Genomic DNA, 27,168 nt, shown 5'->3' on the forward strand with positions numbered 1-27,168 from the left:
CAGAGGTCTCTGTGTTGATCGTGCTGGACCCTGCATTGATTTCTTATCATTACCTAGAGAAAAAACAAAAGGTCACTGGAATGAATTGTTGATCAAAGAGGGTAGGATCTGAGGTGGTTAAATTTGAGGATTTAAATCTACAGAACTTTTCCCTATGCTTATGCAGTGTGACAAAATTTGAAGCCTAACTTTTCCAGATCTTGATTTTGTTTTGTAAGATTGGATAAGTAATCCCATCTGCATTTTCCTCTGTGCAAGCATGTCACTGCTATTGGCATCTTAAAATTTATTTTGCTCATGCCAAGTTAGTCAGTAAGCAGGAAAGCCACAGGTGGGTAATTATTTATTGATGAACTCAAAAACTGAGGGTTTTTCCAGGTCTCCAAAGCATTTCTTTTGTCTCAAGAAGCTTGCAAGGATCAGCAAATTTATATGTGCCTGGAAAAAAATTCAAGGGACTTCTTGTATTATACCCAAACTATGCAGCACACAGGACAACATGAAGGTGACACTGGCCTCCAGACGTTCACAATATGACACAGGTGTAGATTAATAGATATTACTCTCTTCCTGGGACCTGATACTCCCTTTTCCTGGGTATGTGACACTATGAGCACATGCCATGCCAAGATGAGGTCTGGTGCACAGCCCCTCATTAATCACCCATAAGCTTCTGAGACAGTGGAGCAGGAACACTGTGTACTCAGCAGGGTCCCCTGGCTGTGGGACACCAGCAGGAGGACAGCAGGCACATCACAGATCTCACCTTTCTCCCAGGATGGACACAAGCCTGGAGAAGCAAACAGTCAGCTGGATTTGCTCCTCTCTATTCCCCTCTACTGAGAAGCTTTTCAGAAGCCAGTAAATTGGAAATGATCATAACTTGCTGGTGCAGATAATTCTGCAGTGCCAGAAACAGTTAACTTATGAACTGTAGGTTTTCCTGGACCCACTAAAATGCACTGTAGAGTCAGATTTAATAATTTAAGGGTGGTAGGTTTCCTGCCTGTAGAGGTCTGGGGGGAAAATGTTCTTCAAATCCTGGAATTCAGAGAAAACAAAGTTAAAAGGAAATGCTTGATATTCTATTTCTACTTTTAAAGAGCTGGATGTACTACAAAGCATTGCTACTGGTAAGCAGCAGTCACTGAGAAATCATAATAGATGTAAATTACTCAAACCCTCCTCAGGCCCAGCCGACTACAGGTCACAGAAATGTAGCTAAAACTGAGGACCCAGAGCTTTGGGAAACATGCACAGAGTGTAGGGGAGGTTTTGCTCCACATCTGCAACAGAAACTTTATGGTCTCTGCTCCTTTCTCAAAGACACCAGTACAAATCCAAATTAACTCAATGTCCTGATGCAGGACAGAGATGCTCTAGAGTTGCTCCAGTCTCACTGAGAGCAGGATTTATGCCATATGTTTATTCCCAAAACACAGTATTGCTGCTTCTGGTTTCTGCCTGGAGAAAATATTTGTGTGGCTCTCTGAGCTCTGGATGACTTTATACACGATTAAGCTTTGCACGTGATAAAAAAAAAAGTTATAAAAACTCCTTAAAGTTCCTGTCAGTATAGAAACGCATCACTGTACCACTGGGCAGGCGTATAAATAGCTGAGAAGTGCTTTCCGTGCAGCTGGTGCTTTGCTGCGTTTCACCAGGAGAGGGTAGAGTTTGGAAAGGACTCCTGGCAGCTCAGGCTCCCTATTGTGCTGGGAAACAGCGAAGGGAAAACAAGCACAAGTTTCTCCTCTGCCTGTTTGCACCGACTGACTATGTGCGAGAGTCAGCAGCTGAACTCTGGAAGACCTTAAAGTAAACAGAAAACGGAAAGAGAAACAAAATTCAAAAGCAGCTTCCTAGGGAAGCCAGAGGAAGCGAAGGGAGAAGCCGCGGCAGCTCCCGTGGGCTCGCCCCGCCGGCTGTCTCAGAGCTGTCACTCACTGCACCGTGCCTTAATCAGAGCTCGGGATTTATTCCTCTGCCGTGACTTCCAAGCTGTGAATAGATATCCCGTTTAGAGACAGAATGGGACCTGAAAAGACTCTCGAGCACTGAACAGAGTGGTGAGTTTTATTAAATGGTTTCTTCTCTTTCCAGTCTGCTGGAGCTTTCTAACACCCTGCTTGCAGGCACAGCAGCCCGATGACTTGTCTTTTCCCTGCAGCTTGTTGCATTCCTCACCAGGCTTTCCCGACCGCAGGTTTCTGTCAGTAACCTTTCCCACCAGGACTCCAGGGCAGTTTGGTGACGTTTGTAACAGAGCTGGCTCAGTGCTGATTTGCTTTCATGAGAGATTAAAACCCCAAAGCTGTGAAACCAAACAACGGGCTAAAAATCAACCAAAATCCAACACACTTATAAAATGGCAGGTGACTCTAGGTTTCCAGATGTGGACAGTGATGGATCAGTAAAAAGTGAAGAAATGGAGATTGTTGTCAATGTCGGCGGGGTAAGGCAGGTGTTCTACGGAGATAACCTGAATCAGTACCCAGAAACACGGCTGGCAGAGCTGGTCAATTGTTTATCGGGGGGATACGATAGCATATTTTCCCTCTGTGATGACTATGATCCTGGAAAGAGAGAGTTTTACTTTGACAGAGATCCAGATGCTTTCAAATGCATTATTGACGTGTACTACTTTGGGGAAATTCACATGAAGAAAGGAATATGCCCCATATGTTTCAAGAATGAAATGGAATTTTGGAAAGTGGATCTGCAGTTTTTGGATGACTGCTGCAAAGCTCACCTAAGTGAAAAAAAGGAGGAACTGGAAGAAATAGCCCGAAGGGTGCAACTCATTCTGGATGACTTGGGAGTAGATGCCTCAGAAAGTCGCTGGAAAAAGTGCCAAAAATGCATCTGGAAATTTCTGGAGAAACCAGAATCATCCTATCCAGCTAGAGTAATTGCTGTACTGTCCTTTCTGTTTATTTTGATCTCCTCTGTTGTGATGTGTGTGGGGACCATCCCAGACCTGCAGGTGGTAGATGCAGAGGGGAACCGTATGGAGCACCCGACCCTGGACAGCATCGAGACTGCCTGCATAGGCTGGTTCACCATGGAGTACGTGCTGAGGCTGATCTCCTCTCCCAACAAACTCCACTTTGCCCTCTCTTTCATGAACATTGTTGATGTGCTAGCAATACTTCCTTTCTACGTCAGCCTGACCTTGACCCACCTGGGAGCCAAGCTGATGGAGCTGAGCAATGTCCAGCAGGCTGTCCAGGCGCTGCGCATCATGAGGATCGCGAGGATTTTCAAGCTCGCACGGCATTCCTCAGGGCTCCAGACCCTAACCTATGCCCTGAAACGCAGCTTTAAGGAGCTGGGGCTGCTCCTCATGTACTTAGCTGTTGGGATCTTTGTCTTTTCTGCCCTAGGTTATACCATGGAACAAAGTCACCCCGAAACTTTATTTAAAAGCATCCCTCAGTCATTTTGGTGGGCAATCATTACCATGACCACAGTTGGATATGGAGACATTTACCCTAAAACAACACTAGGAAAACTGAATGCTGCCATCAGTTTTCTTTGTGGAGTGATAGCGATCGCCCTCCCCATCCATCCCATCATTAACAACTTTGTCAGGTATTACAACAAACAGAGAGTTTTAGAAACAGCTGCCAAACATGAATTGGAGCTGATGGAACTAAACTCTGCTGAGGGGAAAGCCGCAGGCTCCAGAAGTGAACTGGAGGATCTTTCAAGGGAAAGCAAAGAGGGTCCTTTTTATAGCAGCCGGATAAAAGTCTCCCACAGTGACACCTTTATTCATCTCCTGTCAGAAGAGAAACACCATAGGACCAGGCTTCAAAGCTGCAAATAAACTGTGAGCTGTTGTCAGCGCTAAGCTTCAGATTGGGACAACCTGACAATCAGCTATGGAAGGGACTCACAGATCTGTCAGAGTTGGGAGGGAGCACTGCTTTGCTTTTCCAACATGAATATAAATTAACCCCATGGCTTCTCCATCAGCAGTTGGTAAGACTTTACCATTATTAACCCAAAATAAAACAGTAGGACTCCAGCAGTCTGAGATCAGACTGCTTATATTGAGTGTGTTCTGACAAAAACCATTTGTAACCATTTCAGAGACTGAAAAAATCCTTCCTGGTCCGTAAATGTTCAATGACCCGAATGTGCAACATTGCCACATCAGAACTTTGTACCTGTGACAATAAAGAGCAGCATCACACAGATTGTGTCTTCCAGGCTCTCTTCAATGCCTTTGCAGCTAGGGGAACTGCTCCTTAAAAAAATTAAAGCAGCCTCTCATTTGTATTAGATTCAGGCTTACAGCAAAATGTTACAAGCAGTCTGAGCCTAGAGATACTGAAGGTATCAGCATATTGTGTGCAGAATATTAGAGTGAATAAATGGCTTTGTTTTGTAAAATGTACTTTGGGGTCAACTTTTTGGAAAGGTTTCTGGTCCGCTATCCAGAAAAAGTGTCATTTTCAATGGGACATGAGACTATATTTTGAGCAGAGATACAGAACAGAATCAGTGTATTTTAAGGAACAAATTTAAAAATATTTGTTCTAGCTATTAATTGCTGGGTGGTTTATATATGCAGGGATCTTTCAGGAAGGATTTATAATTAAGTACCTTTTTAAAACTGTAAGTTAAATCATGATATCTTTAATTCTCTACTAAATCAAGGGAAGTTTATAAGGAAGTTAAATTGAGTAATTCTAAATAAGAAACTAACTCTTTGAAAGTAAGTGCACAGAAAGTTTCAGAAAAAATAGTATAGTCTCCAATTGATTTTTAGTAAAGATATTTAGCTGAATAAAGATGTTATTTTTTAAAATTACATACCCTTTCCCTACAATAACTGCAAACTCTGTAAACATTAGTTTACAGAAGCAGTAGGTACTGATCAGTATCTTATTTATTAATTAGTATACTAATGAATCAACACAAGTGTATAGGTACTATCCTTTCCAAAAGCAAGTGCCATCTCCAGAAGTCTAAATTTGGTTGGTGTAAAAACTGCATGTGTAATAGGTCTGGTGCCAGAGAAATCCATTGAAACTAGGAGTTTTGCCAGCTTGGAGGGAAGGGGAGCACTGGCGCACAGATATATTTACATAAATTGGAAGCAGGATCCCAAATGTTTAAAGGGCTAGAGTAGCTATCTTTATTTGTTCCCTGTTGTGCTGAACAGCCCCTTGCCCAGGTGAAATGCAGCAACACGAGCTATGACCTATCCCTGGGCACCTCATGCCCAAGATCCCCCTACAGGTCTTTGGGACATTTTTCCTGGGACATGGGCAAGCAGTGGGCCTGTGGCATCCACCCCACAGGAGCAGTGGCTGGAGGGGCACAGAGCTGAGGGATGGGCTCTGTGCTCTTTTCTGGCTCCTGGTTTGTCCCTGTTCCCTGGCAGAGTGGTATGTGTCTGCTGGTGGGGAGCCCCCTGTCCTGCTGGGAGCAGAGAGCAGTGGTGGCATGTCAGGGTGGGCAGGTGTGCAGTGAAGGGCAGCACTCTTCAGGAACACCAGCCACCCTGTATCTCTCCTAGCATGGAAATCAGCCCCTGCTTCCCCAGGCTGAAGGCCTTTCCCAACATTACACCTCAAATTGCTGATCTCCAGGGACACGTACTTGGTATCCCCATGCCCCAGCCCTGTGCCTGACCTAATGTCCTTTCCCTCAGTTTGTTACCCTGTCCTTTCTTACATACCTCCATCAAGTAAGATAATTTAAGCAATGTCTAAACATTTCTGTACCCAAATCCTTCCGCCAGCATTTGTGCCAAATTCTCTCCTGCCTAAGACAAACAGCCACTCTAAGTACCTCCTCAGCCCAAGCACCCCTTCACATCCACCCTCCCCTCCACATCCCTGCTCTTAGCCTCTAGAACTGCTCTCTCACTCTGCCTCACCTGCTGAGACCTGCTCCTTGCTTGCCAACAGCATCAGCTCCTCTCCCTGGCTGCCTGGCCAGGACCACAGCTGGCTCCCATCTAAGGGACAGGATCCTGTCCCTGCACAGCTTAAGACTTCCAGGTTACAAGTATGGGCTGCAAACCAACAAAAATTGACTCAGCTGGGGTGCTGAGGGTGGGAGAAGAGGGAAAGTAACACAGCTGTGTGAGTCCAGCCTTATCTATCAGCAGGAATATTACACACTCCTGACTTTGCTTGTGACATGCAAAGGGTAGCTGAGAGTGAGTTCAGTTAGCAAAAGCATTTTCTTGAATGAGGAAAGCACTGTGTTAAAACTAAGCTATATGGTTTAGCACTGCAAGTGCTAAATCTTCACTGCCGTGCTTTGTGATTTATTTAACCTGACGTTAAATTTTAAAAAACCCTCTCTTTTATCAGAAATAATTTTATGGGCTAATTTCTCCAATGAGTTATGCCTTTGAGCACAGGGCTCTGCTTATGCTCTGTCAGTGTGGAAAGAGTTTAGAGACAACCTTGGTGCTGCTGTAGCCCAGCCAGGTCTCAATGTGTCTTGCTGCACTAGGGACCTCATTTGTTGGATTTTTTGCTATAAGTTATGTTTTCTTAAAAGGCTGTGTGTGGGCAGGATGGATTCCTGCCTATTTGCCTTGCTCATGGTGTGGATACCCTGCAGGAGCAGGGGGAGGTGTGGGCAGTGGTGGAACGACAGGGCAGGCTGGCAGCCCATGGTGAGACTGGAAAGGGGCAGAGGGTCTTGAACACACAATCCTGATGGTGCAAAACAAGAGGCTTCCTGGGTCCCTGGGGAGACATCTCTTGCAAATCAGGAAACTACCACAAACCATGGCTTTGAAATCAGGGCTGGACAGAGGGCTCTGCTCCTTAAAGAATGGAGTGATCTAGATGTTGTTTGTTTCTTATTGTTTTAATATCCTACACAACTCAGCAGAGCTGATTTTCCTTTATTGCAAGGCAGTCTAGAAAAGAAAAGGATTTAAAAATCTGGAAGTCTCCAGGGTTGAAGGGGAGGATTAGAGAAGCCCTTTCTCAGAGAGTAAGCAACACAATCCAAAGGGTCTGGTGTCCCCACTCTTTGACACAGGACTTGAGAAAGTCCAGATTTAGGACAAGCTCTGAAGTCTTTCCAAAGGGGAAACTGCACCTTGCTTGCTTGTTGCAGGTTTCATTTCTGTGCTCTGGGTGAAGTGGGCACAGGCTGCACCACTCAACCCAGTGGTGCCTTCCCCACATCCAGCTCTTCCCAAGCACTTTGCGGAGAGTTGGGCTGAGTCTACTCAATTAAATTAAGGAATGAAAAGCATTCCAAGTGAGACCATCTCCAGACACAAATGGGAAACTGTAGTACAACTGTCTCTCAGGGGAGCCCTGTCCCTAGTGTTTAATACCCTTCACCTGGGAACCAGGACTGGGATAGCCAGAATGCATCCAAGTGCAGAAAAATCCCAATAAACTACCTGGGTCTCTCCTTACTCTTTCTGCACAAGGACTCTACTTTGCACTCACGGGTGTATAAAGGAAAGGGGTCACTGTTTCCATAAGAAATTGGGAGTCTGGGAAAAAAAATTTAGTACTCTTCTATGGAATGCTCTTCATAATTATCTTCTTGACCAGAATTATGGAGAACAAAAGAGAGCTACTGTAATTTTAGGTGATATCCCTCTTGATACAGAAATTCCTCAGCTCACCATTCAAGCAATTTCAGAGCACAGTGAGCAGCTCAAACTGTCCTCTGGAGAAGTTATCCTGTGGGACATCTGCCCTAGCAGCCAGTCCTGGCTGCTTCTAGAAAACTTTGAATCTTTAAAACAGCCTTAAAACTCTTTATAGAGTTAAAACTTGAAGTGAAAAATCTTTTAGTTCCTGAATAACATCAGTCACAGTTGTAAATTCAGGATTAATTCCAGGTTTGACATCAAATAGCTGCTAGCAGAATCTGATTCAATAGCCTTTATTTAATAACACAGCCAATGGTAGATGGGTGAAGATTGCTAAACTCTAGGTACAATGAAGCCTGTTTCTAGCTTCCTGGACACCATTGGCAATAGAATTTAATAGAGTGGAAATTGCTGCTAGAAGTGTGGGAGATGGCTGGAATATTTAGTGACACACAGCATTAGTCCTAGGGAAGTGGTGAGTGTTTAACACACCAGCCCACAGCACACTCTGGCTGGCATGTCACAGCCACCTTCACTTGGAGCCAGGCTCAGGCTCAGGCAGAAACAGCCATCAGCAGATGGGGTTTCACTGCTGGATAGACATGTATATGTGATTTGAAGAGACTTTATAAAAAACCTACCAAAATGATGGGAAATAGTAGAGCACCACTGTTTTCTGCTGTTGTGCATGCGGGAGAGGCTCTCAGTCACAAAGCCACGGCAGGTGTGGCAGTGCCACACAAGGTTAATTGCAATGGCCCCTCTGGTCTCTGCATGGGTCAAGGTGAATGTGTGGAGGCAGAGGCAGCTCCTGTCAAAGAGAAGGAGAGCTGAGGACCAGGCACCATGGCCCATCTGTCCCTTGCTGTGCTAGGGGCACTCATCACTTTTTGTAGGTGAAGCTGACAGCGATGCTGTTTCAGTAACCCTCTGGGCAGATTTCTTTTTGTATAATGTACTATTTGAATGTAGCTGATAAAAATGCTAAAGAGGAGAAACTAAGACTGTTTTCAGTCTCAAGTACTCCCTATATATGGATTTTTAAAATAACTACCCAAAATGCTCACCTAAGACTGGATAAAATAGTCACAAACAGGTGTTTTTTGAAACAGAACATTCAAATATCCATATAAAGTAGAGGTTAAGGAATAGAAATTAACAATTAACTACACTGGAAGACAAAAATCCACTGAGATTAGCTCAGTTGGTTAGAGCAGGATGCTAATCATGCCAAGGTTGTGGGTTGGATCCCCATACAGGCCTTTCACTTAATAGCTGGGCTTGATGATCTTTGTGGGCCCCTTTCAACTCAAAATATTCTGTGATTCTGTGAAAAAACCCCACAACCCTCTTCCAGTCACACCTGCATTGGCAGATATGCTCAAACAGATAGAACAGAGTCCCCTGTGAATGATACCAAGCAGAATTACTTCCTCTCTTTCAATGCAGCCCTCGGTCCTATATCCACCAAAACCCCTTACAGTTCCATACTTACACAGCAACTGGGCACATGCACAGGAGAATGCACTTGTTACCCACCCAGGTTTCTGAGGAACTGGCTTGCTCTCCACTCAACTATTTTATCTAGACTGTCCATTTGGGAATATCAGTGTTTCCTTCCACACCAGTTTGCAGAAGACATTTTCCCTTTGAGACAGAGGGCTCTTAATGATGTGGGTAATAAGTTCTGCACTGCCTGTGTAAACCAAACTTCACTGGGAGTTGCAGGAGCATAACACTAGTGTGAGAGTCAGCTCAGGACAATATATCTTAAATACACTTGCTTCAGCTGTAGATATCTCACTAAAACCAAAATTGGTTTCCTTTCCTGCAGTGAACCGTATTAGGCTTGAATTCAGTGGGAGCTTTGCCTGCCTTAGGAATTTTATAGGGGATGATGGAGCCAAGCAAGCCAGGCTACTGTACAAGGCAAGCTTGTATAAATTGCTAAGAGGAAAATAAAAATGATGGAAAGGTCTGAGAGGTCCAGGAGAAGCTGTGCCATTTAATTGTTTCTTTTCTTGTTGCTTTCATATGTAGATGAGAAAGCTGACAGTGTTTTAAAGTTGCTTTTTTTTCTTCCCATGTAAAGGTAACCTTGAATATCTTTTTAACATGCTGAGAGCCAAGTACTGCTAAATCCTGTTGGTCATTTAAAGATATATAATAAAAGCAGAAAGGAAGGGAAATCTTTAGAGGAGTATAAGTTGACAAGTTTGTTTTTTTTAAAAAATAATCTCAAAATGGAAAGAAAGACTGGATGTTATGCTGTATATCCCTACAAAAACTCTCTTATTTTCAGTGAATCCCTTTACTGATTTAATTGATAATGATGCATACAAATGCTGACCCCAGTGCTTTGGGTTTTAAGTACAACGTTCTCTGATTCCCTATTGTATAAGGAAGTAACTTGTACACTCCACAACAGTGAAATGTCTTAAAAATGGGAATTATCCATATTCATTAGAGTCTGTGCTAGAGCTCACAGGTTCTGTGGTAGGGCTCTCAAAGCTGTGAAAACTCAGGTGAGCAGTCAGTGGAAGGAGGCAGCAAATTGCTCAGCACTGCAAAGGGAAGTTTTAGTAAACCTTCTGCCAGCCTCAGACTGTTTTACTGTGCAAGAAACAAACTGCAGCTTCAATTACTATAAGAGCATTACAGGGAAATTTTTTATCAGTACAATGCACTCCACTGGTCCCAGACAATGTTTCCAGTGCATTACTGTTATCAGCTTTACAAAGTCAATGTTTTTCAGGCTTACTAGCATAGTAAATAATGGCTATTTTACACAACATCCAGAATATGAAGTAGTTGTAGCTAGCTGTTGGTCTCTGTTGATTTTTTCCTTACTATTACTTTTGCAGCAAAAATGATACACTACAAATGTTCCTCTCCATATTCACATAGATGATGTATTCACTGTCTTACTGATTTTAACTACTCATATCCATGAAGTGTCAGCTTGCCCATTGTCAACCAGAAAAGAATTCTCTCATTTGACTTAGTCAATACCAGATTAACCACCATGAAATGCTACATGCCATTTTGGTTTCTTCCCTTGTTCCATCCAGATTACTCCAAAATCAGACATCTCTTCTCACTGGCATGTTTTTATTTTCGTTCAGCTTCATTTCTCGTTCCTTAATTTCAGTCTATTACACGTCAATGTTTTGTTTCAGAAAATGGAAATGATTCATCTGTCTTGATGCTCACACCTCTGACACATCTGTCAAATGACTCGTGTGATCCCACTGAGCGCAGCTCTCCGAACGGTGCAGTTCAGCAGGGCTGGCTTAGAACCTGCCCAGGAGAGAAAACAAACTGGCTTGAAACTCCACTTGGACATTGTCCCCTCACCCCCAAACCCTGCATCAGAGGAAAACTCTCTCATACATGAACACTCAGAAGATGTGAGGCCCACATGCAGCAGCCCTGTCTGAATGCTCAGCCCTAGGTGAACATTTTTGCACATGTTTAAATGCCCCTCTCTTTGAGAGGATTGAAACACTGAGGCATTCAGCTGGAAAGAGATTGCTTTAAACGTACACTTACGTGCTTTGCTGATCAGAATGTGCTCGTGTTAAACCTTACATGGCAAAAAAATGGAAGTTTCTGAACTGCATCCAAGCAGGCACCAGCAATTTTCTGCTCACGGCCACCAATCAGGCATCAGCACAATGGGACCTTGATTGGTCCTTACAGGGGCTGCTGCAATACGAATGAGAATTATTTTCTGCTCATGAATAGCAGATAAAGTGTCATCCTACTGCTTGAAAAGTGAAATATCGAGGAGACAGCCTGACTTTTGCCTCCCCCTTACTTACTCACTTTGTAGAAATGTTACTAATTACAAGTCTGGTTTTGTACAACTAAAAAAAAAAACAAAAAAAACCAAAACCCCAAGAAAAACCACCCTAATTCCATCACTGTTTAGTGGGCAGAATTCAAGCAGAGAGGAGATAAAACTTGCATCCTCCCCATGGCTTTTGCTTGGCAATGGCCACTGGCCAGCTGGACACTGCTTGCTTGTTTGCAAAGGAACAAATCACACCCTTGTCTGCCAGCAGGTCCTTCTATTTCTACTCGTTGTCACAGTAATAAATCAATTGTTGCTCCAAAACACAGCTCCTCTCCAACTCGTGGGGAATCTGCAAACTCTCTGCAGCCCAAATGTCAACCAATTGCTGGCTGGGCTTTCAGGCTGGAGTGGTTATTGTTTGCCAGTTCCTTATTTACATTGGAACAGTAAATTCCATTCGCACAAGCCTTTACCATTTGGACTCGTTTGCCTTAGAAACAAATTAATTGCTGCCGTACAACATCATCCCTGCTGTGACTCACATAGGGCACATTTGTACTGCCTTGGCTGGAGGAGTGAACCTCAGCTGCCAGCTGGACTTCATCCTTGCACACTGAAGCTGCTATTGCACTCCTCATGTTGGGATTCTTACTGTCACAGCTGCTCACATGAGACCTGAGCGTCTCAAAGATGCATCAAAGTGAGATCTCCCAAATCTGATGCAACTCATCTGCACAAATGTTTCTGAGTTGGAAAAGAGGTGTAAAGAAGCTATAAAGATCTTCAATGAGCATCTGGGGGCTAACTGGGGAGGGTGCATGCGGGCTTGGTTCAGAGCAGAGCTTGGCTCAGATGCCACCCAGGAGTCAGCAGGAGAGGCATCCAAGGTCCTCTTCCCTCCACTCATCTGACTGCCCCTTAAGCATTGCTTGGCAGTGAGCAGGTGGGTGGCAAAGGATGGTTTTGTCTGATATTCCCTCAAAAGAGGTCTGTTGCTTCCTACTCCCCATACAGAAAACACTATTGCCCAAACTTCCACGAGGTTTAAAATACAAGAAATATCGTAGGAGGTTAGTAGAGCAGCCTTGGAGACTCAACATTTTTCCCTCAGCTAAAACTTAGGGATGCCAAAGTTTATTTTTTTTGGAGGGGAACACTTTTTAAACACAAGGTTGCAGACAGCCCCAGTGTGATCATGCTTGGATCCATGAGTGAGACTCGCAGGTGTCAGAGCCTGTGACAGTGACACTTGGCTTTGCTGCCTAAGCTGTCACATGATAACCTCTGCCACTCTGGAAAGCTCATGGCTCTCTATCATCAGGAATCTTGGAGGGAAAAATAAAAAGCCTTGTTAATGTGACTAAAGAAGTTGCAACCACTTGTAAGTAAACTGTCTGTTTGCTGAAATCTCCACATTGCTTTGAGATGCTTGATAGGTCATGAGATGTTCTGTAACATCCACCAAGGGAAATAAGGGAGATAACTGGATTCCTCTACATTTCTTACTGTTCTAGGGTAAATGCAATAATAGTGATGACATAGTTGTGGGGGAGAGGGAGATAATTTGCTGGTACACTCCCTTCTGGGCTAAGCTTTCTCATTCAAATTTGTACATTTTGTAGACTGAAAAATTTAATTTTGATCAGCAAGACAAAAATATTATGGTGCAGTCCAGCACCACTGATTCTTGGACAGCCTACAATTAGAAGTGGAGTACGACAAACTAATCCAAAATCCCAGATTTCAACCTAATTCACTGCTACATCAATCCAAGATGTAGGATGCAACAAAACACAAAGGATTTTCTGTAATCGGTCCTGTGATGAGGAGAAGCCACTTCTAGCTTCAGTGGGAAGGCAAGGATCTTGGCCGTGGGCTTCAGGAGTGGAAATGTGCCATGCCCAAGGACCCTCATCTGCAATCTGGTGCTGCTGCTCCTCTTCTGCTCAGGGAATGTATGGGACATTTCCCTGTGCTGCACTGTCACTGTGTCAGAAAATGTTTTGTACAAAAGAAGAGATTTCTTCCTAATTAACATCAGTGAGAGAGGGTGATGGACATTTGGGATGTCTCTAGGTATTGCTTCATTTATAAACAGAAACTAAAGTGAAAACAGTTTTTTTCATCGTTAATTTGATTCCACTGCTTTTTCTCCTGTACAGACTGAACCATTGCTACAATTTAATGGGAAACAATGCTTACTCCAGTGAAATATCACTGAATTCAATTGCTGGCTCATCTGCCTCGTTCTGATCAAGGGACAAAAGACACACCATCAGAGTAAGCCATGTCCTCTAGCATCCAGGGGATCTTCCAACACTTTAGTATTTAATGGCTCAAAAAACTTTCATGGTAAAGGCTGCAGGAATGAAAGACTGCAATCTGAAAGATCTGCCTTAAGTAATTTAAAAAAGACAATTTTTGTTTTGTTTTGTTTCCTAGTTTGCTCAAGAATACTTTTAGAGATGGCTTGATCAAGTACCAGCATAGAATGGAAGTTCCAGGTAGCTGAGGACATGTTAATGTAACAGACAAAAGCATAAAGTGCTAAGTGTAGCATACTCTAAGGAGATGCACAATATCATAGCAAGGAATTATCTTACCATGGAAGGAATTAATTTTGGATGGGAAGATTTTGCCATCTGGATTCTTGACTACATAAAATTTCAGAAGAGGTGACTACTGAGAAGTCAGTCACTCAAATTGAGTTAGTACCCAGTGTACCTGAGATGGTGAGGGTGTCCCTCTTGGCCTGGCATGAAATTATGCATATTTTCCATAAATGCTGTTCTGGCCCAGAGAGGTGAAGGGAAGGAAAAATAAAAAGCCTTGATAATGTGACTAAAGAAGTTGCAACCACTTGTAAATAAACTGTCTGCTGAAATCCCCGCATTGCTTTGAGGTGCTTGATAGGTCACAAGATGTTCTCATGGGGTATGACACTCCTAAACACACTCAAATGAATCAAATGAATCACTGTCAGTGGAATTTGGCAGAGCAGAACTTTCAGGTGCCCAATAAACTGGAATTTGTTTCCAGCTGAAACCAGAGAATCATTGAGGTTGGCAGAAATCTCTTGAAATTCCCAGCTCAATCCCTCTGCTCAAGACCAGCCATGTGAAGCAGGTTGTCCAGGAGCATGTCCAGACAGGATTAACTGTCTGAGACATCTGCAAGGGATGGCAATACACTCTAGGGAGCACATGAGCCTTCCTGAAGTGCCCCAAGATGCCAAGAAAGGTCCTTCACAGCACCTGAACTGATAATAGATGTCTGTGTTTGGGCAAATGAATCCCAGCCCTCGTGTCTGCTTGAACATGGTTCCTGGAACTTCAGCTGCCTGCTGGGCTCCACCATCAGCTTTGAGCTGATCTCAGCTGACTCCAGAGGGATCTGAGAGTGCACAGTGTCAATGCTGGCCTGAACCTTCCCTTCTGCAGTCTGCTGTCTGCTTCCTGAGTTTGTGATCACATGGTCAGCACTTTGCTGAGGAAAAGCAAAGAGAATGGTCTTGTTTTACAAAAAAACCCATGCAGCTGAAGAGTTTTCTGCTACAAAAGAATCATAGAATTAGTTTCTCCCTTGCTGCTTGGTCAGAAAAAAACAACCTATCAGGTATGAATAAAGGTACCTAAATCACATGGTTTTAAGGATGGTCCCACAGGCTGTGGCACAAGTTGATGGTTTGATGGTATTTCAGGCTTCCTGTTAGATCAGGAGATGCCTGTATCTGGCTGTTGGATCCCTACCTGTAAATCATAGAATCACTCAGGCTGGAAAAGACCTTTAACATTGAGTTCAACTGTACACCTAGCATTACCAAATCCTGTCCTCAAATGATCAAGCTAAATTACCCAACATCTGTTTCTGATCTCACAGATCAAAAGAGGACTTGTGCCAGTTGTGTCAGTAGAAAATGAGATAAAAATCAGCAGTGGGCCATGTGCTCTGGCACTGGATCAGAAACAGCCATGGGAGCAGAATGGTGACTGTTTTCTAAAATTCGAGACACTCCAGCAGCTCCTGCAGCCTTGACTCCTGCACCCCATAACCCCAGAGCAGCCACTGCTCTGCACAGCTCCCCTTTCTGTTCTCCCACCCTGAAAAGCCTTCCTCTCCAAGTCCCTGATCCCTCATGTAAATGGAGATAGCATTATAAACTGTGCTGTCGTCTCCTATTCTGGAAATGTAAATTCAAGAGTCTTTCAACAATGGCTGGGAACAGTGTGGTTCATGTGTTCCGGCTGATGAGGATGGATCAAGCAAATTAACTTTGTTTCTTAGTTTGCAAGGAGATTTACCTTCCAGGTTTTAATATTGATAGTGGAGTGTTAGAGTGGCATTTTCATAAACCATGTCAGTACAAAATTTTGCTCTGTTACAATACTTAAAGATTGCTTCTAACTCCACAAGTTTCATAGCCTTTCAACAGAAGTGTTGTCTTGCCTAGCTTTCTCTAGACAGCTTCTCATGCATATTCAATTTGAACAAACAAAACTGTGTAATAACTCTGATGTTATCATCCTAGGATTTCAAAAGGAGTGAAGATCACTTGGGATAGCTGATGACCACAGTCAGTATTCTTACTACAGACTAAATAACTAAATAATGTGATTTCACATAGAGAGTCATCTGTATAGAAATAAATGGCTAACCACCCACATAACTCAATTAACAAACTATCAAGATGCACTCTCATGTTTATTATTGCAATAAATCTGTGATTTAAATTCAGTGGCAAAATATTTGCAAACATTTACTCAATTGCTGCGTGCTCATTTTTTTTTATCATAAGATGAATCAGCTGAAGCTCAAGTAGTGCTGTAGCTCCATGATGTTTAGTGCCACACATAAGTTTAGCATCATGTTCTTTAGTCCACACTGTGGCCCTGCATAGAAGTGGTGTGACATCATCTCCTGTTTATTGCAGATGGAGTGACAGACACAGATTTTACTACTGTCAAAATAGCATTAACACTTGGTAGCAGTCATGTAGTGAATTTATCCCTCCATCAGACTGCCTGGTATGGTGTTATATTGCAGAAAAGATATCGTCATTGACATGTTACTGAGAAGAACAGAAACATCAAAGCTGCAGTGCAGTGACTGGAGAACAAAATGAGTCTGATTCATCACCCTGAAAAATCCCATCTGAAACGTCTTGAAAAGCTGGCACAGTTGCACCTTTTCAGCCAAGAACAATGAGAAAAGTCAGTGTGCATGAGAGAGAGAGCATTTGCTGCTTGTCCAGGCTTGATGGGAACATGAAAGGATGTGCTGCTAGTTAGTATGAAAGCAGAGGAGGAGAATAGGTGGGAGTAGCACAGGATTTAGAAGGGCAATAGAGAGCAAAAGAATAAAAAGCAGTACAGAGAAAGATACTACAGAATGGAGAGGCAAAAGGGAAGGGAGTGAGAGATCTTTTACATTTTTTATTCCGTTCTGTCTTCTCACAAAGCTCCATTTTCCAATTTCCTTTGTGTGACTTTAATTCAATATGATGAAAGTCCTTTTAGTACCTTTAGCACTGCCAGTCATTTACTAACATCAGAGTGAGCGTGAGTAGTGATAGTGCATAAATGTGTGTATGTTTGCATATACACATATATATGTATGAATACAGTCAGTCTTGCAGGATTGATGAAAAATATTTTTAAGTACTTTCAAAAAAGTTTGCTACAACTGTAACAGAATAATCTTTTAATAGTTACATCTACCATAGGGTATATCTATAACTAACATCTACTTAGATGTTTCTCCTTTGACTTTATGTCCAAAATATTTTTTCTATTACTAGTTACTAGTATGGTGCTGAAAATGCTTATTGGCAGTGTCACCCATTTACAATCCAGAGGTTGACAACTATGAAGCTATGAAGGCAACTCTTTAATGAGCTTCAATCTATTCCCATTTCCCTGTTTACCCATTTACCTCAGAATGAAATTGCCATTCTGTTATTTTTTCCACAAACTGCACAGAGTTGACTCACTTAATTGGAAAAAAATGCAGCACAGAAGGATATTACATGTTCATGAAAATTTATGGCTATATATCCTGTCCCTTTAATTTCCAGTTGGTAATTCTTGTTAGTGAGTCCTACAGAAAAAGTCTCAATGAAATGGAAAACACCAATAATTGTAATGAAATAAACCCACTATATTATTCTCATTGATATACTGCTTTTCTGTGGTTACTTCTGATGGGTACCTGCAAGAAAACCAAGGAGATTGCAGTAAGTTTGTGGGTTATGAATTAAAAGAATATTTTTGTACAGAACATGATGAAAAACCATTCTTCCATTCTGACATATTTCCTAATAGTTCAGGAACTTAAACACATGGTTTAGTTGCTACCAAGTAATCCAAGGTCAGGGATGGCATTATAAATCACTGCAGTGAATGCCTATTATTTAAAACCTCTGTGAGATAACAACTGACTTCTGGTTTCTGATCTCAAAGCTAAGCAAATGAAAAAAGAGTTAATTGTTTTTAAAGATTTGTGAAATAAATGGAGAGGAACATCTATACATTTATTTGATTGGTTATAAAAATATCTGTAAATGCCAAGTGCTCTGAAGTTCATGGATGTAATGCTAAGAGGTATAGGTAAGCATTATTGCTTTGCCTTGAAGAAAAGTGGATACTAAGAGACTGCATGCCTGGATTTTCACAGACGATGTTGAAAGTGCTTTGGTTTCTGACTGTCCTGGTGGTAGAAGGAGGATCCAAGCTCTCCATTCCCTGCCCTGAGATGGACATGGATGTGCTGGTGTCTGATGCTGGTGCCTGCACACGCACAAGCAAAGGAGGTGGCAGGTGGCTGCACAAACTGCTATAAAACCCTTTTATCTCTGCTCTCTAAGCAAAATCACATGCCCAGCAGACTCATCCTAGCCAAATCCAGCCTGCTGACTGGCAGCAGGAGAGCTCTGCTCTATACAGGGGATTAGTCCCCCATTCAGCTCTTGTTCCTAAAGCACTGACACAAATCACCTTTCAGGCCGGACTGCAGGGATGTCCCAGCTTTCCCAATGTGCAGTTCCACTCTTGGGCAATTCCAACAAAGCTAAACGTCAAACCAAATTGCCTAAAGGAGAAGAAGGGAGGGAAAATGTCCTAAGAGGCTGACCTGATAATTTAGTCTTCTGTGAAAAAATAAAAAAGACTGTCAAAAATGAACCTTCTTTATTTTAGACACAGGCAGAAATTAAAAGGCAGCTTTTCCTGCAAGGAGAGAGCCCTGGGTGTGATACAGGGCTATTTTCAGCAGCATGGAATAATGGAGCTTTGCTTCAAACTGTCAAGGAAAAACACTGGAGAAAGGGACACACGTGAAGGACCTGCCTTGCTTCTAAACAAGCAGAAATATTTCTTTATGCTGGCATGGTAGTTTCCTTTTCTCTGATGTTTTAATCCTACTTGGTGTAGAATTTACAGCTCCACAGCCTAAGGTGAGGGGATGCAAATGGCTGGAATGAGACATGAGTATTTTCCTTATGCCAGCCCAGCTTGTCAACTTCCACATCATTTCCCACTTCTTCAATCCCATTTACCCCATTTTTGAAGGAGATAGAGTGGTTCAAGGTCTTTATGACTAGCAGGACTGTACTCCAGTGTAGCAACTGTTCCTCTGTGTTTGGTATCATCTGCAATTCCTCCTTCATTGGTGATGGTAAAGTTCAGACATAATTTTTCAGATGTCAATTAGAAATAAAGACAGAGAAGGCACTATCCTTTCCATGCAGCTTGCCACCCTGAGTTGAAAAGAGACCTCTTCTGCAGGTCAGCCTGGAAGTAGCGTGAAACTTTCCTGTGTCTCGTGTGTCCTTGTATCCTCTCCTGAGAGCCTCAGCTGCTGTTACACTGAGAGACAGAGATGCTCACCCTCCCACTGAGGGCCCTTATTGACTTGTTAGAGACAGGAAGCAATTTAAAAGCCTTTTCTCATTTACCTATTGACTTTCACATCACTCCTTTAAAGGATTATTGGATCTTGAGATAGTGACTAATGATGTTATCACTATTCATTAATCCTGAAAAGTGTCTGCCATCCATGGAGCTTGGCAAAGAAGATGAAAAGAAGACACTGTAGGAAAAATGATTATAATGTCTTTAATGAAATTCCAAGAGGACAGCTATTATAAGCAATGCATCTTATGGAGTGATAATAGATTTTGCTTTCTTAAAAGTGGTGACAGGTTCTTGCTCAATGAACAGCAAGAGAAAGAATTGGTATAAAAACATTCAAGTGACAAACACAAGTTCAAGATCTTCTTTCTGCAATTATTTTTGCAGTGTTTCTGGCCTGGTATCTAAAGTCACTGACAGACTTGGAAAAGTCTAGTGGAGCCCACCAAGTTGGTCAGGGCTGGAGGACTTGTCCTGTGAGCAGAGCTGAAGGGAGCTGGGCTTGTTCACCTGGGTAAAGGACAGCTTCAGGAAAGTCTCAGAGCAGCCTGGCCCTACCCAGGGCCAGGGCTATGGAGGGTTATGGAGGAGCTGAGATGGGCTCCTCACAATAATGCACAGTGGGAGAAGGAGAGGCAGGTATCATAAACTGAAATAGATTCCAGCTGGATATAGGAAAAGAAGTTTCACTGAGGACAGTCAGGAGACCAGACTGCCTGGAGAGGCAGTCCCACTTTGGCCTTGGGGAGTTCAAGACCCACATGGGTAAAGCTCTGAGCAGGCTGGCCTGAGCTCACAGATGACCTTGCTTGCAGCAAGGAGTTGGACAGAGGGTCCCTGAAGTCTATCCCAAAGCAGTTGATTTTGATTCTTCTTCCATTTTCACAACAGTTTGCCTGGACTTCTAAAGAATATTCAGAGTCTAAACACAAATAAAACTATCTTCATTCTTATTGCTCTAACTGCATCTGTCCTTACAATGAAATGATCAGATTGGTCAGTCTATATTCATACATCCAGGTGATAAGAACCTAGAGACCACCATAAAACCACCAGAGAGAAAAGCAAGGCATGCTGCTTACTGTACAAGACTAAATCCTCTTACAAGCCAGTCCTCTAGCAGAAAGATAGGCTTTTACATTAAGTGGTGCAACACCCTGGAAAATGAGTAATGACTACAAGCAATTCCTGCAAATGGAATGAAAATCCTTCACAAGTCTGTCCAATCTCTGCTTCCAAAGTGCTCCCATTCATATTAATCTATTCAGAAGATCACATTACTCCTTCAGTGCAGGCGCCTCCATTCACACAGGCACTCATCCAGAGTTATGCTGAGAACATATTGCAGAAGTGTGGCATTTCAGAGCTAGAAAACATGTGTTAACCAGACAGACATTTCCAAGAAGAGAACACATGCATGAAGTTTATACTGCTCCGTACATGGTGGAAAAACCTATGCTCTCCACAGGGCTACATCCCCAATCCTTTTGCAGCCACATCTACATGGTGAAAACCTTCAGGCCATCAGAAAATTGGTGCTCCCTCTGCCTACAGCAAGAGCATATCACTGTCTGTAAGTAATGCAGGTTGTTAAGAAAAAGAGAATATTTATTTAAGCACAAATATGGTTATGAAAGTTTTTTAAATAGCACAGTAATGAGCTTGAGCAGGCTATGTATATTACATTTTCATGTTAGTTATGAAAATTAATGTCAGCTTAAATACATGCATCCATTTAAAATGTAGAGAACTTTTTGCAAATGAAAAATATATTGAAAAAAAGTAAAGATAAAATATTCTGTTATAAATCCACAGAAGAAGTCTTATCTGAATTACTGACTCAAGTCAATGAAGCAGAGAAGAATAGAAGCCAGTGGAATCTTGACAATAAGAAGTTTGACCTGGTTTTCCTGCAGAATTGGAAGGTCATCGAGTCAAATATTATACTAGTATGGTGATCCACTGTATTTTCAAAGGCAGAGTGGCTTGCACAAATAAAGGAATAGCTATCCATAGAGTAATGTACTATTAGGGGTTTTCATGCTGGAAGACTTTGTTTTATCAAATTGATTGATACAGATTTCATAAGTGCTCAAAAAACATAAATGTTCTTGGCATTCTCTAGCTGCTGTCTCTCTCATTCTTCTCGTTTGTGGATAAGCAGAAAAAAAAATTCATTCCTAAAAGCAAAAGAAAATTATTTTATCCAGAGTAATATGTTCAAACTACCAGAGCAAAAATGAAAACCTAAATGGAAAAAGAACAGCAGTGATTCCATTTTTAGGATGGAACGATCTTTTCATGACTGAACAATTTAATACATATGACTTGCAATTTCTGTGCCTGGATCTGTCATCTTTTTAAATGCCATTAAACCTCAGTGTCAAAATACCTATTAAGAAAGAGGCTTTTATTGAGGAAAAGATAATAAAAATCAGGTACATTAATAAGCTGTATGAGAAGCCTCACTCCAGAAATAATGAAGCTCATAAAATGAGTTTTGCCATTTACATTCACATCTGAAAGCAACCAAGCACTTTAATACACCCAGATCTGACCAAGAGAGATTTACCAGCCATGGAATTCATCAGTCAGAACTTGATAAAATTTTGTATACACCCAACCTGTTATATTAGGTCACCTATAAATAGAACAACAGAGTTTCAAACTACATTACTTCTTCCTTCAGAAACTTTGAATGTCTAGAAATCAGGACGCTGCATTTTGCATTCCTTTAAGTCCTCAGAAATCCCTAATGAAGCCCACAGAGTCCATGAGTACAAAGGATCATTTTCAAATAACGACTGGGGATGGGATTTTGTGCATGGTAGGAATATACACTAAACAGCAGAGCTGAAGTTACAGGTCATAAATAACCTCATGGATCTACAGCCACTCCAGAGCCTGCTAAAAATTGTTGCTCCTGAACTGCTGGAGCTTCCCAGCCCACCTCCTCAATGCCTACAGCTGACAGGTCAGCATCATGGCAGTGTGAAAATGGTATTACCTGTGTCAATGAGCTCCACTCAGGATACCATTCTGGAACATAAATTTATTTCAGTTATTGGATTTTGGAAAAGAATTAAGGCGATAAGCATCTGGTGTTTGAAATAATCATTTGAGATGAAAAACAGGAACAACAAAAAGCCATCTATAATATTCTTGTCTATTTTAAAGCAGTTTACTTGGTTACATACAAATACAATAAATGCATTCTTAGAATTTTTATGTCTCATATTCAATAAGTGATTTTCATTTGCTATAAAATTACTGATCTCTTGCTCAAATGAGAGAATTTAATGAATTCTAAGATTAGCAAATTTAGGAAAAATAGAAGCGTTCTTGGAATATAATTTACTACAAAATCAAAGCATTAAGGTAGCTGAAGCAATGCACTGTAACAACCTGTTCAAACAATAAACTCTCAAATATCAATGGAACATTGAAATAGAAGACAACAAAACTAATTTTATTTGTGCTTCTTCATTCTGCTAAATTCCATGAGACAAATCAATATTCCATTTTAAACCTACATCTAATAAGAATTAATAAAACAACATAAGGAGAAGTATTTTCACAATCTCAGAATAAAATTGCATCTTCGCATCAATTAGCATAGTTTTCTTATATTCTTCTAAATAGTCTATTCTTTTTTCCACACCAATAATATTTCAGAAATACTATCTTGTTTGTTTATGAGTGAAATACTATTCAAGACTGGAAGCTGAACTGGCTGAAGCATTAATTTATAAAACTTATTATTTTAGAGGTTTGTGCTGTAAGGGATGCCTTTTATTTCCATTCAGATAACTCCATTAGAAACTATTAAATTACATTCTGCTGAAACAGATGAAATTGTGAGGACCTCAAGCAACCCACTCAGGCCAGTAGAATATTTGCCTTCTTTTCTGCTGCTTTCAGAGCCAAACCCAACTCCTAAAATCCTGAGATCATCCCCACCTCCTCTAGTGACCCATTTTTCATGTGATTCTCAGTCCCTATCAGCCATAGGTGAATCCTTTCTCACTCAGGAACAAGTACTACAGGTTGCTCTGTGCTTAGGAGGAGCATCATCTGTTTCAGCTACACACTTTGTGCCTCAGTTCATTAATTTGCTAAATGAGAAACAGTGGCATCTATCCTGGAAGTAAACTAAAATGTTTAATGATGCATTTAAACAGGTTTTAAATGGCAAGTTAAATGAATAGGCAAAATTACAAAAGAGACAATGAAATAAAATCCTTCCAAAATTCTGTTTGCATCATTCAAAGTGCCTATAAGGCTGACAAAGATTTTCCCAAGCTCTCAGAAAACAGGCAGCCCAGTAAAGAAGAATGTAGCAAGCCTGTCATGAGGAAGGCTCACCCATTTCTAATAACAGGAATAAATCAAATTTGAGAGGCACTGTGAGTGCTTATCCAGGCTTTGCTCTTTTACAGCCCTTATGGATACACCTGTCTTTTAATTAAATTTACCAGTTCAAAGGTAAAACATCGCTCTTTACACATCTACCTCTAATTTTACCTTTGAAATTTATTTCCAATTTTTCTTATTAGATTTAAAAACCAATTCTGGTTTCTCCAGTGCCATACAAAAGAAAAGAGAGCAAATCAACATTTCCAGAGTCAAATGATGCTTTATTGGTGAGCTAATAACCCTTTTCCACCTTCTCTTTCTGGGGTTTCTTTATTACTGCTTTGTCTCAAGAATCCCACCATTTCTCCACAAAATTATATTTCTAACCTTGTTCTACAAATGGAACCAAACATTTTCTTCCCCACAGAACAGGAGCAAAATGCGTGCAGTGAGAGAAGATCAGCTTTTCACAAAAAACTCCCCCACAAACATGAACTAGCTGGTAATGATTTATAAACCACTGGGAACACCATAAAAGACATTATATTTAGACAAGTATTTTCATTTTTTCTGTACTCAAGTTTAATTCCACCCTTATTAAAATGGCCATTTTTTTCCTATTCTCTCACTTAATGAATGGAGATAATCTGGCACAAATTTCTCATCAGATTGCAGCAATATCCATCTCGAAGGCTGTGCCCAGCCTGCAGCTGCTCAGCTGAGTGCTGGCAGGTTGATTCCTGGTTCTCAGCCCATGGCATTCTCCAAGCCATTGCTGATTTGGGTGGCTGATGGCCAGTGCAGGTTGTTGCCAGGCTGCTGCACTGTGGCCACCATTGCTGGCCAGTGTGACCTTGTTGCTGGTCCCTGTGTGTTGTACAAGAGCACGAAAAGCGGAATGGCTAAGCCAGCCCAGGGCAGACCCCAGAGTGGGACCCCACCAAGCCAACAGTGGCCTGACACAATTCCTTTTGTATTTCTAAATACAAACAGGTGACAGCTCTGCTCCTGCCCAAAGCTGTGCCCCACCAATGGTACAATGTGCCTGCTGGTGGTTGGCAGATGTGGCAGATCTGCTCCCTGGCACAGGGTGGCTGTCCGTGGCTGAGCCTCTGGCTGTGCTCCAAGCAGGTGTGAGATGTGAAGGGGATGGAAACATGAACCATGCTGCCTACAAAAATAACTGCACTTCAGTACAAATAGTGCAGGCTCAGGGTGACCTATTGGCAAAGCAATGATTTTAAGGCAGTGGTAGCAGGTTTATGGGCTGTGCTTCACTGACACACATAGGGCACCCTGTCACAGTAGCTCTGGGAACAGTGGAAACAGAAGAAGTCCCAGAGAAATGGGTTATTCTACATCATTAGTTTGCAAGGACAGATGCTGTAAAGCAGATATAACTTTAGAGCTCTCTTGTGTTCATTTCCTCCAGATTACAGTGACACATAAAGATAAGGTTTGGTTTCAAGGGAGCTGTGTCTGGCTGGACCTGTACCAGCTGCTCTATGTTCTTACTTAAGAGTAATGTGGTCTAGATTCATTTCTCAGAGGCTCATTTCCCATTGCTGTTTTATGTGCATACCACTGGAGCCCTGTGCAGAATCACCAAGGACACCAAAACCAAAGTGCAAAAGGTGCAATGAAAGCAGATCTTTGCCTGTGTTGACCCCCCAAAAAAGTCAGTGCTGGTTAACTGGCATTTTTCAAACCGACAAAACATATAAGACCATTTGCAAGACAATTAATTCTGAGCCTTGTTTCTGGAAGAGGCATGGATTTCTCAGTGCCTATACAGAGCAGGAGTTACTTTTATTCCTTAGTTTCACACATCAAGCACAAATTTGTGTCAAGAAGGTGATGGCAGAAGGCATAGGAGAAGTCAGAATGGTCACCTAGTTCCATGCTCTAGAAATCAGGGCTGTGTGTCTTCAATGAGGTGTGCAGAATGGTGCTCTTTCACATGGTCAGACTGGAAGAGTAAGTTGTCCAGGCTGGTATTTAGCCCACACATCTTCAGGAGTGTGGATTTATACACAGACTGTCATATTTTAGCTTTGAGAGCCAGAGGTGATTTGGCTACAGATATATCCTTGGCTGGGAGAGCTGTGCAAGGCAATGGAAACAGGTCAAGTGATAATATCAAGAGGAATTCTCTCTTGGCTTGTCTCCTGTACCTCTCTGTTCAGAATCACAGCATGCTTAACTGGATCTTTCCAGCCCAGAGCAACAAACCAAATTTATAATGTTCTTAATTGCTTTTTCTTTTCTTCTTCCCCAGCTGGCAGATGGACCTGTACCATATCAGCATTGCTTTGTGTCATGCTTTCAAGAATGATAATAGAACCAACAAAATTATTTTATTTTCTGCTCTGTGCTCACTGCAGAGAAATTTCAGTAAGCAGCACTTGGTCTTTATTTATTTTCATTTTCAGCTCTCACTGAGATAAAAAATTATTTCTGCTGTATTTTGTTTGCTTTTATTATATAGTGTTCCAAACATTCTCTTTTAATTCTCTCAAAGGATGCTTTTTGGAAACAAACCAGGCTTGCTGAATCTTTGGTAGAGATGTTTTGAGACAGAAAACACGAAATCATGTTGTGTAGTCTATGGACACATAGGGAAAAAAGATGACTCCTACCACGTGCATCAACCAAGCAACCCATCTGAGGCTGAATACAGTGAAGATTTTAGTTACAAATTACTGCCTTTACAGGTAACCTAAAGATTCAACTCAAAGGAGAAACACCCGCAAATGTAACCTTGCATTCACTAAAGCAATTCACAATTATAACATCCACAGAATCAGCACAAGTCTTTTCTGGGATTTTATTTTTACTAGGATGCAGAGAAGCATTTCACAGTCTTATTTGTGCCTAACATAAGAAATGAACCTGCCATCGTTTTGGGGTGTAACTATATAAACACACACACACGTGATTGTACTGTCCCCCTGAAATGGATGTCTGACCATATGAGGTACATTCAAATTCAAATTTAAAAACTTAAGAGGTGGTTCAGGGGACCTGCTGAGTATTGAAGAAAAAGAGAGATGGTATTGACTTCAAGAGATTTTTGATATTTGCATGAGTTACTTTGAACTGACTCTACTAGTTCTCTTCCAGAGAAGTCAGGCTCAATAGTCCCTTCTGATAAGAAAGTTCATTAGCCTTTAATTATTATTTAATGTTTTATAAAAAAATAACAGTTTTTTTTCCTGAGGTAATTTTGGTATTGCATAGCTGTATGCTTGTTAAACTTCATGTTGTATAAGGAAAAAAAATCATTTTCTCCTTTTTAACCCTAACAGTTTAAGGGTGCGTATGAAAAAGCAATGCACAAATACTTGAAAAATTTGGCTTCTCCTTGTAGATGAAGACTCAAGAAAACTGCAATTTTCACGATGATTACTTTGATTGTAGCATTTTCTTTTCCACTGAGCAGTCTGTTGAGGAAGCAGCCACAGCAGACAGCACAGGGCGCTATGCTGGACCACAAACAAGGCTGTGAG

The 27,168-nt window shown here is 41.7% G+C and overlaps 1 protein-coding gene across 1 annotated transcript; it reads left to right on the forward strand.

The window, feature by feature from the left end:
• Window positions 1-1,709: 1,709 nt before the first annotated feature.
• On the forward strand, window positions 1,710-4,205 carry KCNF1 (potassium voltage-gated channel modifier subfamily F member 1). The gene is made up of 2 exons (XM_064707721.1): window positions 1,710-2,069; window positions 2,171-4,205. The coding sequence occupies exon 2, from the start codon at window positions 2,369-2,371 to the stop codon at window positions 3,830-3,832; it is 1,464 nt and encodes a 487-aa protein (XP_064563791.1). The 5' UTR covers window positions 1,710-2,069; window positions 2,171-2,368; the 3' UTR covers window positions 3,833-4,205.
• The last annotated feature ends 22,963 nt before the right edge of the window (window positions 4,206-27,168 follow it).

The sequence above is a fragment of the Zonotrichia leucophrys genome, chromosome 3 (genome assembly GCF_028769735.1).
Source record: "Zonotrichia leucophrys gambelii isolate GWCS_2022_RI chromosome 3, RI_Zleu_2.0, whole genome shotgun sequence".
Classification (NCBI taxonomy): Eukaryota; Metazoa; Chordata; class Aves; order Passeriformes; family Passerellidae; genus Zonotrichia; species Zonotrichia leucophrys.

Coding starts and splice junctions, on each gene's coding strand:
- KCNF1 (XM_064707721.1), top strand. CDS start 2,369: ATGGCAGGTGACTCTAGGTTTCCAGATGTGGACAGTGATGGATCAGTA.